Source organism: Panulirus ornatus, chromosome 59 (genome assembly GCF_036320965.1).
Source record: "Panulirus ornatus isolate Po-2019 chromosome 59, ASM3632096v1, whole genome shotgun sequence".
Lineage (NCBI taxonomy): Eukaryota > Metazoa > Arthropoda > Malacostraca > Decapoda > Palinuridae > Panulirus > Panulirus ornatus.
Window position 1 is genome coordinate 18,845,860 of NC_092282.1, and position 16,634 is coordinate 18,862,493.

At 41.5% G+C, this 16,634-nt stretch overlaps 1 protein-coding gene across 1 annotated transcript in view; it reads left to right on the forward strand.

Annotated features, from left to right (window-relative positions):
• Nucleotides 1-16,634, forward strand: part of LOC139767160 (uncharacterized) — a 1,522,454-nt gene that overhangs the window by 1,359,141 nt on the left and 146,679 nt on the right. The window contains 1 exon segment of the mRNA XM_071696189.1: nt 12,496-12,744. Within this exon segment, the coding sequence (XP_071552290.1) occupies nt 12,496-12,744 (249 nt within the window).

The following is a 16,634-nucleotide window of genomic DNA, read 5'->3' on the forward strand; positions in this document are numbered from 1 at the left end:
CTTGCATCAGCTGTCACAGAACTAGAAATCTGGATTCACTACATTCACACATCAAGTCTTTGGGAAGTGAGAGTTGTCTTTCACCCTACCTGATGTGATTGGGTGCGATGTCTGAACCCATTCCTGAACATCCACATCATGTTCTGTGCTCTGCTGATCGGGCCAATCCCCAGTGCCATTGCTAACACTTATTCAGCACTCTTCACTACTGGAAGACATATCCTTATAGCCAAATGACCATACTCACTCTTCTATACATTTAATCAGATGTTGACATCACTGCTGTTATTGAGGAGAGTGACCCCATGATTCTAGGTCCTGAAGTGTGTATTTACATTTAATTGTATGTTATTTTAAAAATGTATATTAACCCAGATAATTGTTTTTCATTTGTATAATTTTTAAAAGTCTAGTGATTTTCTTGCCATACTGTGCAGTTCGTACCATGTTGTCTGTAATGTTTCTGTTCTGTAACTAGGACACATATGTCCCATTAGTTTTTTATGTTCACTGCAGCTGGGGTACATATATATACAGCCATTAATGCTTATAGTGGCATCCCTTATGTTACCAGACAACCAAATCTTCTTCCATACACTGGTAAGTGTATGTGAATATGTCAAGGAAGCTGCACGAGATCTGCTCCCTCACATTTTGTAATATAAATTGTGATGCTTTTGTATTGCAGTTCAGTTTCCTAAGAATGGGGGTGACTGTGTTATTGATTTATTAGTTAGGATTTCCATTGTAAGGTGAGGTGCATGGGGACTGGGGGAATGCATGTATGCTACCATTGTATAAAGGCAATAGAGACAAAGGTCAGCATTCGAATTACAGAGGTATTAGATTGGTGAGTGTACTTGAGATGTATGAGAAAGTGTTGATTGAGAGGTTGACATGCTTAGAGCATTAGACTGGAGAAGAACAGTGTATTTTCAGGAGTAGTAGAGGATTTGCACATCAGGTCTTTTTATTGAAGAATGTGCATTAGAAATACGTAAAGAAACAAGAATTGTATGTGGCATTTATGGATCTGGAGAAAGCATATGATATGGTTAATAGAAATGCTGTTTAGAAGGTCTTACAAATATATGGCATAGGAGTTAAACTATTAGAAGTAGTGAGGAGTTTTTAACTACAGAGTAAGGTATGTACATGCGAGCAGGTAGAGAAGAGGGCGATGTCACCATGGCTGTTGAATATGTTTATGGATGGGTTGCTGAGGGAGGTAAATGCAAGGGTCCTGGAAAGAGGGTCAGGCATACAGTCTTTGGGAGGTGAGAGTCAGAAACTACAGAAGTTGATGTTTGAGTTTGGGTGAGAGTATGAAAGGAGGAAGTTGAGAGTAAATGTGAGTAAAAGGAAGGCTATTAGGTTTAGCATTGCAGAGAGACAGGTTGATTGGGATGTGAATTGGATGGAGAGAACTTGTAGGGAGTGGAGTGTTTTTGATAAGTAGGAGTGAATGTGGCAGCAAATGGAACTGGAGGTGAGTCATAGGGCAGATGAAGGGCTGAAGGATTTTGTACACTGAGGAATATGTGGAAGGAGAAGCATGGGGAGGGGTATGGTTTGGGAATGTCTTGGGAATAAAGTCAGGGGTTAGTGAGAGGATAAGAGCAAAGGAAGGAGTAGCACTCCTTGAGTTGTGGGAGGATGTGATAGAGTGTAAGAAAGTAAATTCTAGATTGATGTGGATAAAACTGAAAGTAGATGGAGAGAGATGGGTGATTATTGGTGCCTATGCACCTGGTCATGAGAAGAAAGATCATGAGAGTCAAGTGTTTTGAGGGCAGCTGAGTGAGTGTGTTAGCGGCTTTTTATGGACGAGACCGAGTTATGATGATGGGTGATTTGAATGTGAAGGTGAGTAATGTGGCAGTTGAGGGTATAATTGATGTACATGGGATGTTCAGTGCTGTAAATGGAAATGGTGATGCGCTTGTGGATTTGTGTGCTGAAAAAGGACGTGATTGGGAATACCTGGTTTAAAAAGATTGATATACATAAGTACATGTGTACGAGTAGGAGAGATGGCCAGAGGGCATTATTGAATTACGTGTTAATTGATAGGTGTGTAAAAGAGAGACTTTTGGATGTTAATGTGCTGAAAGGGGCAGCTTGAGGGATGTCTGATCACTATCTTGTGGAGGCAGAGTTGAAGATTTGTAAAGGTTTTCAGAAAAGAAGAGAGGATGTTGGAGAAGAGAGTGGTAAGAGTAAGTGAGCTTGGAAAGGGGATGTGTGTGAGGAAGTGCCAGGAGAGACTGAGTGTAGAATGGCAAAAGGTGAGAGCAAATGACATAAGGGGAGTGGGAGGGGAATGGGATGTATTTAGGGAGCAGTGACGGCTTGTGCAGATGATGCATGTGGCATAAGAAAGGTGGGAGGTGGGCAGATTAGAAAGGATAGTGAGTGTTGGGATGAAGAAGTAGGATTGTTAGTGAAAGAGAAGAGAGAGTTGTTTAGATGATACTTACAGGGAAGTAGTGCATATGATTGGGAGATATATAAAAGAAAGTGGTAGGAGGTCAAGAGAAAGGTGTAAGAGGTGAAAAAGAGGGCAAATGAGAGTTGGTGTGAGAGAGTATCACTGAATTTTAGGGAGAATAAAAAGTTTTTTTTTTTTCATTCATTTCAAGCTAAAAGTTTGTTTCTAAATTGTTCTTACATTTTTCATATGTATATATATGTATGTGTGTGTGTGTGTGTGTATGTGCATATGTGTGTGTGTGTGTGTGTGTGTGTATATGTATATATATATGTATATTATCCCTGGGGATAGGGGTGAAAGAATACTTCCCACGTATTCCTCGCGTGTCGTAGAAAGCGACTAGAGGGGACGGGAGCGGGGGGCCGGAAATCCTCCCCTCCTTGTATTAACTTTCTAAAATGGGAAACAGAAGAAGGAGTCACGCGGGGAGTGATCATCCTCCTCGAAGGCTCAGAGTGGGGTGCCTAAATGTGTGTGGATGTAACCAAGATGTGAAAAAAGGAGAGATAGGTAGTATGTTTGAGGAAAGGAACCTGGATGTTTTGGCTCTGAGTGAAACGAAGCTCAAGGGTAAAGGGGAAGAGTGGTTTGGAAATGTCTGGGGAGTGAAGTCAGGGGTTAGTGAGAGGACAAGAGCAAGGGAAGGAGTAGCAATACTCCTGAAACAGGAGTTGTGGGAGTATGTGATAGAATGTAAGAAAGTAAATTCTCGATTAATATGGGTGAAATTGAAAGTTGATGGAGAGAGGTGGGTGATTATTGGTGCATATGCACCTGGGCATGAGAAGAAAGATCATGAGAGGCAAGTGTTTTGGGAGCAGCTAAATGAGTGTGTTAGCGGTTTTGATGCACGAGACCGGGTTATAGTGATGGGTGATTTGAATGCAAAGGTGAGTAATGTGGCAGTTGAGGGAATAATTGGTATGCATGGGGTGTTCAGTGTTGTAAATGGAAATGGTGAAGAGCTTGTAGATTTATGTGCTGAAAAAGGACTGATGATTGGGAATACCTGGTTTAAAAAGCGAGATATACATAAGTATACTTATGTAAGTAGGAGAGATGGCCAGAGAGCGTTATTGGATTACGTGTTAATTGACAGGCGTGCGAAAGAGAGACTTTTGGATGTTAATGTGCTGAGAGGTGCAACTGGAGGGATGTCTGATCATTATCTTGTGGAGGCTAAGGTGAAGATTAGTATGGGTTTTCAGAAAAGAGGAGTGAATGTTGGGGTGAAGAAGGTGGTGAGAGTAAGTGAGCTTGGGAAGGAGACCTGTGTGGGGAAGTACCAGGAGAGACTGTGTACAGAATGGAAAAAGGTGAGAACAATGGAAGTAAGGGGAGTCGGGGAGGAATGGGATGTATTTAGGGAATCAGTGATGGATTGCGCAAAAGATGCTTGTGGCATGAGAAGAGTGGGAGGTGGGCTGTTTAGAAAGGGTAGTGAGTGGTGGGATGAAGAAGTAAGAGTATTAGTGAAAGAGAAGAGAGAGGCATTTGGACGATTTTTGCAGGGAAAAAATGCAATTGAGTGGGAGAAGTATAAAAGAAAGAGACAGGAGGTCAAGAGAAAGGTGCAAGAGGTGAAAAAAAGGGCAAATGAGAGTTGGGGTGAGAGACTATCAGTAAATTTTAGGGAGAATAAAAAGATGTTCTGGAAGGAGGTAAATAGGGTGCGTAAGACAAGGGAGCAAATGGGAACTTCAGTGAAGGGCGTAAATGGGGAGGTGATAACAAGTAGCGGTGATGTGAGAAGGAGATGGAATGAGTATTTTGAAGGTTTGTTGAATGTGTCTGATGACAGAGTGGCAGATATAGGGTGTTTAGGTCGAGGTGGTGTGCAAAGTGAGAGGGTTAGGGAAAATGATTTGGTAAACAGAGAAGAGGTAGTAAAAGCTTTGCGGAAGATGAAAGCCAGCAAGGCAGCAGGTTTGGATGGTATTGCAGTGGAATTTATTAAGAAAGGGGGTGACTGTATTGTTGACTGGTTGGTAAGGTTATTTAATGTATGTATGACTCATGGTGAGGTGCCTGAGGATTGGCGGAATGCGTGCATAGTGCCATTGTACAAAGGCAAAGGGGATAAGAGTGAGTGCTCAAATTACAGAGGTATAAGTTTGTTGAGTATTCCTGGTAAATTATATGGGAGGGTATTGATTGAGAGGGTGAAGGCATGTACAGAGCATCAGATTGGGGAAGAGCAGTGCGGTTTCAGAAGTGGTAGAGGATGTGTGGATCAGGTGTTTGCTTTGAAGAATGTATGTGAGAAATACTTAGAAAAGCAAATGGATTTGTATGTAGCATTTATGGATCTGGAGAAGGCATATGATAGAGTTGATAGAGATGCTCTGTGGAAGGTATTAAGAATATATGGTGTGGGAGGCAAGTTGTTAGAAGCAGTGAAAAGTTTTTATCGAGGATGTAAGGCATGTGTACGTGTAGGAAGAGAGGAAAGTGATTGGTTCTCAGTGAATGTAGGTTTGCGGCAGGGGTGTGTGATGTCTCCATGGTTGTTTAATTTGTTTATGGATGGGGTTGTAAAGGAGGTAAATGCAAGAGTCCTGGAAAGAGGGGCAAGTATGAAGTCTGTTGGGGATGAGAGAGCTTGGGAAGTGAGTCAATTGTTGTTCGCTGATGATACAGCGCTGGTGGCTGATTCATGTGAGAAACTGCAGAAGCTGGTGACTGAGTTTGGTAAAGTGTGTGGAAGAAGAAAGTTGAGAGTAAATGTGAATAAGAGCAAGGTTATTAGGTACAGTAGGGGTGAGGGTCAAGTCAATTGGGAGGTGAGTTTGAATGGAGAAAAACTGGAGGAAGTGAAGTGTTTTAGATATCTGGGAGTGGATCTGTCAGCGGATGGAACCATGGAAGCGGAAGTGGATCATAGGGTGGGGGAGGGGGCGAAAATTTTGGGAGCCTTGAAAAATGTGTGGAAGTCGAGAACATTATCTCGGAAAGCAAAAATGGGTAAGTTTGAGGGAATAGTGGTTCCAACAATGCTGTATGGTTGCGAGGCGTGGGCTATGGATAGAGATGTGCGCAGGAGGATGGATGTGCTGGAAATGAGATGTTTGAGGACAATGTGTGGTGTGAGGTGGTTTGATCGAGTAAGTAACGTAAGGGTAAGAGAGATGTGTGGAAATAAAAAGAGCGTGGTCGAGAGAGCAGAAGAGGGTGTTTTGAAATGGTTTGGGCACATGGAGAGAATGAGTGAGGAGAGATTGACCAAGAGGATATATGTGTCGGAGGTGGAGGGAACGAGGAGAAGAGGGAGACCAAATTGGAGGTGGAAAGATGGAGTGAAAAAGATTTTGTGTGATCGGGGCCTGAACATGCAGGAGGGTGAAAGGAGGGCAAGAAATAGAGTGAATTGGAGTCATGTGGTATACAGGGGTTGACGTGCTGTCAGTGGATTGAAGCAAGGCATGTGAAGCGTCTGGGGTAAACCATGGAAAGCTGTGTAGGTATGTATATTTGCGTGTGTGGACGTGTGTATGTACATGTGTATGGGGGGGGGGGGTTGGGCCATTTCTTTCGTCTGTTTCCTTGCGCTACCTCGCAAACGCGGGAGACAGCGACAAAGTATAAAAAAAAAAAAAAAAAAAAAAAAAAAAAGAGTTTTGGAAGGAGGTAAATAAAGTGCATAAGACAAGAGAACAAATGAGAACATTGAGGAATTGGCCAAATGGGGAGGTAATAACAAGTAGTGATGAAGTGAGAAGGAGATGGAGTGAGTATTTTGAAGGTGTGTTGAATGTGTATGATGATAGAGTGGCAGATATAGGGTGTTTTGGTTGGGGTGGTGTGTGAAGTGAGAGGGTCAGGGAGAGTGGTTTGGTAAAGAGAGAAGAAGTAGTGAAAGCTTTGCAGAAGATGAAAGCCAGCAAGGCAGCAGGTTTGGATAGTACTGTAGTGGAATTTATTAAAAAAAGGGGATGACTGTATTGTTGATTGGTTGGTAAGGATATTCAGTATATGTATGGATCATGGTGAAGTGCCTGAGGATTGGCAGACTGCATGCATAGTGCCACTGTACAAAGGCAAACGGGATAAAGGTGAGTGTTCATATTACAGAGGCATAAGTTTGTTGAGTATTCCTGGGAAATTATATGGGAGGGTATTGATTGAGAGGGTGAGGGCATGAACAGAGCATCAGACTGAGGAAGAGCTGTGTGGTTTTAGAAGTGGTAGAGGATGTGTATCAGATGTTTGCTTTGAAGAAAGTATGAGAAATACGTAGAAAAACAGGATTTGTATGAAGCATTTATGGATCTGGAAAAGGCATATGATAATGTTGATAGAGATGCTTTGTGGAAGGTTTTAAGAATATATGGCATGGGAGGTAAGTTGTTAGAAGCAGTGAAAAGTTTTTACCAAGAATGTAAAGCATGTGTACGTGTAGAAAGAGAGGAAAGTGATTGGTTCCCAGTGAATGTAGGTTTGCGGCAGGGGTCTGTGATATCTCCATGGTTGTTTAATTTGTTTATGGATGGGGTAGTTAGGGAGGTGAATGCAAGAGTTTTGGAGAGAGGGGCAAGTATGCAGTCTGTTGTGGATGAGAGGGCTTAGGAAGTGAGTCAGTTGTTATTCACTGATGATACAGCACCGATGGCTCATCTGGGTAAAAAGCTGCAGAATTTGGTGACTGAGTTTGGTAAAGTGTGTGAAAGAAGAAAGTTGAGAGTAAATGTGAATAAGAACAAGGTTATTAGGTTCAGTAGGGTTGAGGGACAAGTTGATTGGGAGGTAAGTTTGAATGGAAAAAACTGGAGGAAGTGAAGTGTTTTAGATATCTGGGAGTGGACTTAGTGGCAGATGGAATCATGAAAGTGGAAGCGAGTCACAAGGTGGGGGAGGGGATGAAGGTTCTGGGAGCATTGAAGGATTAGTGGTTCCAGCAATGTTATATGGTTGTGAGGCATGGGCTATAGATAGGGTTGTGTGGAGGAGGGTGGATGTGTTGGAAATGAAATGCTTAAATACAATATGCGGTGTGAGGTGGTTTGATCAAGTAAGTAATGAAAGGGTAAGAGAAATGTGTGGTAATAAAAAGAGTGTAGTTGAGAGAGCAGAAAAGGGTGTATTGAAATGGTTTGGACACACGAAGAGAATGATTGAGGAAAGATTGACAAAGGGGATACATGTGTCAGAGGTGAGGGAAGAAGGAGAAACGGGAGACCATATTGGAGGTGGAGGGATGGAGTGAAAAAGATTTTGTGCGATTAGGGCCTGAACATACATGAGGGTGAAAGACGTGTAAGGAATAGAGTGAATTGGAATGATGTGTTATACCATGGTGGACATGCTGTCAATGGATTGAACCAGGGGATGTAAAGTGTTTGGGGTAAACCATGGAAACTTTTGTGAGGCCTGGATGTGGAAAGGGATTTGTGGTTTCAGTGCATTACACATGACAGCTAGAGAGTGAGTGTGAACGAATGTGGCCTTTTTTGTCGTTTCCTGGTGCTACCTTGCTGGGGGGTTGCTATTTTGTGTGTGGCAACAGGAATGGATGAAGGCAGCAAGTATGAAGATGTACATGTGTGTATATGTATATGTCTGTGTATGTATTTGTTGAAATGTATATGTATGTATATGGGCATTTATGTATACATATGTGTATGGGTTGGGCCATTCCTTGTCTCTTTCCTGGTGCTACCTTGCTTACGCAGGAGATGGCGATTAAATATAATAAATGAATATAACATCATATTACCAGTGATGTTGTATGGATGCAAGGTATGGGCCATAGTTGAGAATGTGCAGAGGAGGGTACATGTATTGGAAATAGAATGTTTGTGGACATTATGTGGTGTGAGGAGAGTTGATCAAGTAATTAATGATAGGTTAAGAGAGCACATTAGGTTGAAACATTAAGTAGTAGTTGGTAGGAACATTAAGAAAGAGCATTAGGTAGAAGCAGTCAGTAGGAACATTAGGTAGGAGCCTCTGCAAACACTGCACTACCATTGTCTTTTGCCAGTGGCCTGTTAAGGGTGAGGCACTAAAGGTTAAGAAGCTGCACTGGGGCTCACTAATTATTGAATGACTGTTGCCATAGCCAGCCCCTTAAGTTGAGAGAGCTGAAGAGGATGGTTTGGACGTCTGTAGAGAATGAATGAGAAGAGGCTGACAAAGTGGATATATGCCAGAAATGGAAGGGTCAAGGACAAGGGGGTTACCAAATTGAAGAAGGAAGATTCTAGGTGAAAAGATTTTGAGTGTCCAGGGCCTGAACACGTAAGGAGGTGAAAAGTGTGCATGGAAGAGAGTGAGTTGGAGTGATATTGTGTACATGGCATATGAAGCAGCTGGGGGAAGCCACATAAAGGGCTGTGGGGCCCTGTTGTGGATTGGAGGGCAGATGTTTGGGGGCATTCTATGGCAGCTAGGGAATGGATGTGAGCAGATAATGCCTTTCTTTTATCACTTTCTTTGTTCCTCACTAATAAGGGAAATGGTAAACAAGAATGAAAGAAAAGAAAGGAAATTAATATAACTTACCATACCTTCCTGCCACAGGTGCCCCTTCTATTCTTATGAGGCTCCTGCAGCACTCAGGACATAAAGTCTGATGTGTGTGTAGAAAGTGCAGGGCAATGGTGTTGTAAGCGCTTAGTTGCATTATGGGCATGAAAGGTCTTGGGATATGTTGAAATGGTGTTTGTAGAGTTGTAGTGATGGGTAATGCCTTGAACATAAGCTGGAGAGTGTGACTTATGCTTGTTTGAGGAGTGTGGTGTCTGATATGAGTATGTCTTGTGGGTTGGAGTTTAAGACAAACTTTGGGGGTTGGTTGTTTTGTGCTTGTTAGGTTCTTCCAGTGTGTATGTGTTTTGTTAGTGTTATATTTGTTGGAGGTGGAGGGATTTGTAAGTACAGGTTACTGAGGTGAGGTAGGGGTAAGTTTCATATTTTTACTTGGGGCTGGTTGTTAATTATGGAGTGGTTTAGGAGGGAGGGTCATAGTGTTGCTACATAGAATCAAGTGCTGAGCATATTGAAGTAGGACGGTCTTAGGAGTGCTTTTGTTTCATTGTGAAGGTGTTGCATGTTTGTGGTTGCTAGACAGTCATTGATTGTTCTGAATGCCCTATTTTATGCGGTTTACAGATGTCCAGACCATTTCAGCATACCTTTGTCACTTCTCAACCACACTCTTTTTATTACCAGACTTCTCTCTTACCACCTTACAGCACATACTGTCCTCATACATATAGTTTCCGACACATCCATTCCCCTCCCCACAGCTCATACCTCATATCCATATGATATTGTTGGGACTACTACACCCTTAAACATACCTATTTTTTCCCTTCCAGAGAATGTTTTCTCTTTCCGCACTTTCTTTAGTGCTCCCAAATTCTCGCCCTTCACCCACCCTATTACTCACTTCTGCCTCCATGGTTCCATTTGCTGCCATGTTCTCTCCCAGATATTTAAAACACTCCACTTCCTCCAAGTTTTCTCTATTCAGACTCACACCCCAGCTAACCTGTCCCTCAACCCTGTTGAACCTAATAACCTTACTTTTATTCACATTTCCTGTCAGTTCATTCTCATTTACTCTCAACTTCCTCCTTTCACACATTCTTCTAAATTCAGTCCAAACTTCTTCAGTTTCTCACTTGAACCTGCCACCAGTGCTGTATCATCAGCAAACAATACTTACTGCCTTTCCAGACCCTCTCATCCAGCATAGACTGCATACTCGCCCCTCACAAGACTCTCACATTTATTTCCCTTACTACCATATTCATAAGCAAATTAAACAACCATGGTGAGATCACACACCCCTGCTACAGACCAACTTTCAGTGGAAAGCATTCACTCTCCTTCTTCCTACTCATGAATGTGTCTTACACCCTTGATGAAAACTTCTCACTGCTTGTACCAACTTTCCTCCCACACCATTCATTCTTAAGACCTTCCACAAGGCATCTCTGTCAACCCCATCATATGCTTTCTCTAGATTTGTATATGCCAAATACAAATCGTTTCGTTTCTCTTAGTATTTCTTGCACTTATTCTTTAAAGCAGTCACATGATCCACATATCATCTGCCATTTCTGAAACCACATTGTTCCTCCCTAATCTGATGCACTGTACATGCCTTCACCCTTTCAGTCAGTACCCTCCCATACAATGTAACAGGTACATTTAACAAACTTGTATCTCTGTAGTTTGAACACTATCCTTTATCCCCCTTGCCTTCATATAGTGGCTCTACACATGCATTCTGCCAATCCTCAGGCACCTCATCATGATCCATGCATACATTGAAAATCCTTACCAACCAGTCATTTACACACTCCCCCCTTTCTTAATAAATTCAACTGCAATACCATCCAATCCTGCCACCTTGCCACATTACATAATATGTAAGGCTTTTACCATCTCTTTTCTCTTCACCAAACCAATCTCCATGGCTCTCACTTTGCATACCACAGTGACCTAGACATCTTATATCTGCCACTCTATTGTCAAAACATTTAACAGTCCTTTAGATACAAATATTAGTACAGAAGATATATATTCATCTTACTTTTATTTATTTATTTTGCTTTGTTGCTGTCTCCCGCGTTAGCGAGGTAGCGCAAGGAAACAGATGAAAGAATGGCCCAACCCTCCCACATACATGTCCACACACACAAATATACATACCTATACATCTCACTGTACACATATATATACACACACAGACATATACATATATACATATGCACATAATTCATACTGTCTGCCTTTATTTATTCCCATCGCCACCCCGCCACACATGGAATAACAACCCCCTCCCCCCTCATGTGTGCGAGGTAGCGCTAGGAAAAGACAACAAAGGCCCCATTCGTTCACACTCAGTCTCTAGCTGTCATGTAATAATGCACCAAAACCACAGCTCCCTTTCCACATCCAGGCTCCACAGAACTTTCCATGGTTTACCCCAGACGCTTCACATGCCCTGGTTCAATCCATTGACAGCATGTTGACCCCGATATACCACATCGTTCCAATTCACTCTATTCCTTGCATGCCTTTCACCCTCCTGCATGTTCAGGCCCCGATCACTCAAAATCTTTTTCACTCCATCTTTCCACCTCCAATTTGGTCTCCCACTTCTCCTCGTTCCCTCCACCTCTGACACATATATCCTCTTTGTCAATCTTTCCTCACTCATTCTTTCCATGTGACCAAACCATTTCAAAACAGATAAATATGTTTTTTTATATTCATCTATGTACATTATTTATATACACTTATATACATTATCTCGATACATTTTCTTTGGTACCTAAGCAGTGAAAAATGTTGTAATACCCTCTATGGTGTTTTGATGGTTACTGGAAATGTGAATGAATAGATAATGTGACTAATGTATGGCAGGAAGGCAGTATTCCCATGTGAAGTATTGGTGCATGTGTTTCCAGCCTTGGTATGCAAACTAGCAATGCAGATCCAAGAAATCACATATGACATAGCCACAGTAAATACAAAAAGTGAGATATCATATTTGATATGTCTGCAGTGAATATGTTGATTTAAGTTTACTCCTGATAGACATATGGAGTAGTTTTGAATTTTGATATATGTCCACACTATTTTCGTAAAGTCACTACTCTTTTGTCCTAGCTTAACACTGTATACTCTTTCGTTGCTTTAATATATGTTTCAAATGCTTGCTGGCTGTTATGCTACCCTTTTCTTGTCAATGTGTTCTCAGATTCTCAGAGGGCACTCCATCTGAGAGGGAAATGTTTTTCATACCTCCAAGTCAATATTCTTTGTTACCTCAAGTACCCATTGACATAAGATTCTTTTCTGAGATGCCCTTTGTGTATGAATAAATGACTGGTAAGTAATTCTAATTTGAGGTTCTACAAGAGATACTTTTTCTTTGTTTTATCCCTTTATGATACAGAAATCTTTAGTATTATGCAGTATTCTTATTAGATTGTATCCTTTTATTATAGGCAAGGAAGATTTATGTAAATTTTCCTTTTAAACAGAATCTTAATGCTACTCGGGAGAACTTAAGTCGCTCTCTCCGTATGCTTGAGGACCAAAATTCCTCACTCAAGGGCAAAGTAGAGGACTTGAAGACACGTATGGCCCAGATTTCTAATTCTGAATCAGAACTGAAGGACAGACTTTCTTCAATTAACCGATCACTGAAGGAGACAGTTTCATCATCTAGCAACATGCAGGAGGAGCTAAGCAGGGTCTGTTTCTTGTTACTGTACTTCAGTGTTCAGAATTAATATTTGTGTAATTTCTACTTTGCCTTCCTTTTCAGCAATTGACTTCATTATATGCCTAGAATTACTGAACGTATTCAGTTACAATGAATTCTTTTGTCATTGCCTTTCTAATGTACAGTTTAGGCATTTATGGTAATATGTGTATATCTGTCTGTCAGTTTACTTCATTATTTTGTATTACAGAATGTCATCAATAACACACCAAGCACCAGGAATGTTTTTGATATACTCTAGCTTTGCTGCATTTTATATTTTTTTTGAGGTCAGTGAAAGTTGTGGCATCACACAGTTATGAGGACTTATCATAAGAAGTTTTTTTTTTTTTTTTTGCTTTGTCGCTGTCTCCCGCGTTTGCGAGGTAGCGCAAGGAAACAGACGAAAGAAATGGCCCAACCCACCCCCATACACATGTATATACATATGTCCACACACGCAAATATACATACCTACACAGCTTTCCATGGTTTACCCCAGATGCTTCACATGCCTTGATTCAATCCACTGACAGCACATCAACCCCGGTATACCACATCGCTCCAGTTCACTCTATTCCTTGCCCTCCTTTCACCCTCCTGCATGTTCAGGCCCCGATCACACAAAATCTTTTTCACTCCATCTTTCCACCTCCAATTTGGTCTCCCTCTTCTCCTCGTTCCCTCCACCTCCAACACATATATTCTCTTGGTCAATCTTTCCTCACTCATTCTCTCCATGTGCCCGAACCATTTCAAAACACCCTCTTCTGCTCTCTCAACCACGCTCTTTTTATTTCCACACATCTCTCTTACCCTTAGGTTACTTACTCGATCAAACCACCTCACACCACACATTGTCCTCAAACATCTCATTTCCAGCACATCCATCCTCCTGCGCACAACTCTATCCATAGCCCACGCCTCGCAACCATACAACATTGTTAGAACCACTATTCCTTCAAACATACCCATTTTTGCTTTCCGAGATAATGTTCTCGACTTCCACACATTCTTCAAGGCTCCCAGAATTTTCGCCCCCTCCCCCACCCTATGATCCACTTCCGCTTCCATGGTTCCATCCGCTGCCAGATCCACTCCCAGATATCTAAAACACTTCACTTCCTCCAGTTTTTCTCCATTCAAACTCACCTCCCAATTGACTTGACCCTCAACCCTACTGTACCTAATAACCTTGCTCTTATTCACATTTACTCTTAACTTTCTTCTTTCACACACTTTACCAAACTCAGTCACCAGCTTCTGCAGTTTCTCACATGAATCAGCCACCAGCGCTGTATCATCAGCGAACAACAACTGACTCACTTCCCAAGCTCTCTCATCCCCAACAGACTTCATACTTGCCCCTCTTTCCAAAACTCTTGCATTCACCTCCCTAACCACCCCATCCATAAACAAATTAAACAACCATGGAGACATCACACACCCCTGCCGCAAACCTACATTCACTGAGAACCAATCACTTTCCTCTCTTCCTACACGTACACATGCCTTACATCCTCAATAAAAACTTTTCACTGCTTCTAACAACTTGCCTCCCACACCATATATTCTTAATACCTTCCACAGAGCATCTCTATCAACTCTATCATATGCCTTCTCCAGATCCATAAATGCTACATGCAAATCCATTTGCTTTTCTAAGTATTTCTCACATACATTCTTCAAAGCAAACACCTGATCCACACATCCTCTACCACTTCTGAAACCACACTGCTCTTCCCCAATCTGATGCTCTGTACATGCCTTCACCCTCTCAATCAATATCCTCCCATATAATTTATCATAAGAAGCGTAAAGAGCATATGTTGTCTGTATATCTTTGACTTTACATCATATGATTTTATATCATGTCTCATGCTCTGATTTTGCTCTGTTATTGATGTAAGAAATTAAAAACTAGGATCATGGGATTGGTTGGGATGGATATTTCCTTGCAAAGGTAATTGCTTTATCTGAGGGAATGGACTCCAAGCCTTCATGAATTTTGCAGGTTTTATAAGTTTCTCATAACTCACATCTCACGTTCCTTAAAAGCATCACAAGCTAAACAGATTTCTCAAGCATTGCAGACTTCCTAAGTCACATGGACCTCTCAGACTTTGGCTAAATATTACAATAACAGCTTGATTTTCATCCATGTGATGGGAACCAGGGTAATTTCTCAGATTGTGATGCAAAAGTTACTTTCGGTCAACACAAGAGTATAGCAGCAGTATAGCGAATTAAACCTAAAGCTTTGAATGTAGTAAATGATGTGAATTTGAATTATCTCTTGACTTTTAGTGTTAATCATTCTAGTGGTTGATTAACAAAGAAATTTATGATCATTAAAGATTCCAGGATCACAGGGAAAATCATAGTCATAATGACAATCATAGTGGTGAAATGGAAATCCTGTGCTTATAGGTATTAGCCCAGAAAATGAATGTTAAAATTCATTTGTTTAACATGAGGGTAAGTCCAACTTTGGTTCCAGTACTTTGCTGGTGTTTGGAAAAGAAACCACAGGACCTGTTTTTTTATTTTGTACTTTTGTGAGGTAGAGAAATTGAGAGGATAGAGAAGATAGGATATAGCCAAGTCTGTGTGACCATCAAGTTGTAGAAGAAATAATATTTGAGGGAAGGTAAGCTTGGTAATCTGCCTAATTAGCAAGGTAAGTTCTGAGAAGGCGGTCTTGCAATGAAATTGAATATTTAGGCATGCTAAATTCCATAGCACAGGGCAAAATCTGGAGAAAGTGTCTTAAACCCTGTCTGAGTCTTACCTTTTCCAGGCCTACAGAGGCTCATATGGGGTCATTAAAGGTAATAGCACACTGAATTCTCAGTGTCATGCAAGACAATAATGTGGTTTGCATCATGTCTGACTGCTTTTACTTCCCGACTCATGCCAGGTTGGTGCCCATTACTTGCAACGTGTCGAACTGAATAGCAGAGCTGGATTAAGACTGCTAGAGGTCTTGGGCACTCACTCTATAGGGACCCCTTCTCAACCCCCTTTTTTGCTGTAAAAAGACATAATTTCATAGTAAGTGGATGGAGAGAGATGGGTGATTATTGGTGCCTATGCACCTGGTCATGAGAAGAAAGATCATGAGAGGCAAGTATTTTTGGAGCAGCTATGTGAGTGTGTTAGCAGCTTTGATGCACAAGATCGGCTTATAGTGATGGGTGATTTGAATGCAAAGGTGTCTAATGTGGCAGTTCAGGGTATAATTGGTGTACATGCGGTGTTCAGTGTTATAAATGGAAATGGTGAAGAGCTTGTGGATTTGTGTGCTGAAAAAGGACTGGTGATTAGGAATACCTGGTTTAAAAAGAGAGACATACATGAGTATACATATGTGAGTAGGAGAGATGGCCAGAGGGCATTATTGAATGGCTTGTCAACTGATAGGCGTGTAAAAGAGAAACATTTGGATGTTAATGTGCTGAGAGGGGTAGCTGGAGGGATGTCTGATCACTATCTTGTAGAGGCGAAGGGGAAGATTTGTAAAGGCTTTCAGAGAAGAAGAGAGTGGTGAGAGTAAGTGAGCTTGGAAAGGAGACTTGTGTGAGGAAGTACCAGAAGAGATTGAATGCAGAATGGCAAAAGGTGAGAGCAAATGACGTGAGGGGAGTGGGTGAGGAATGGGATGTATTTCGAGAAGTACTAATGGCTTGTCCAAAACATGTATGTAGCATGAGAAAGGTGGCAGGTGGGCAGATTAGAAAGGGTGTGAGTGGTGGAATGAAGTAAATTTGTTAATGAAAGAGAAGAGAGAGGCATTTGTATGATTTTTGCAGGGAAGTAATGCAAATGACTTGATGTATAAAAGAAAGTGGCATGAGGTTAAGAGAAAGATGCAAGAGGTGAAAAAGAGGGCAAATGAGAGTTGGGGTGAGAGTA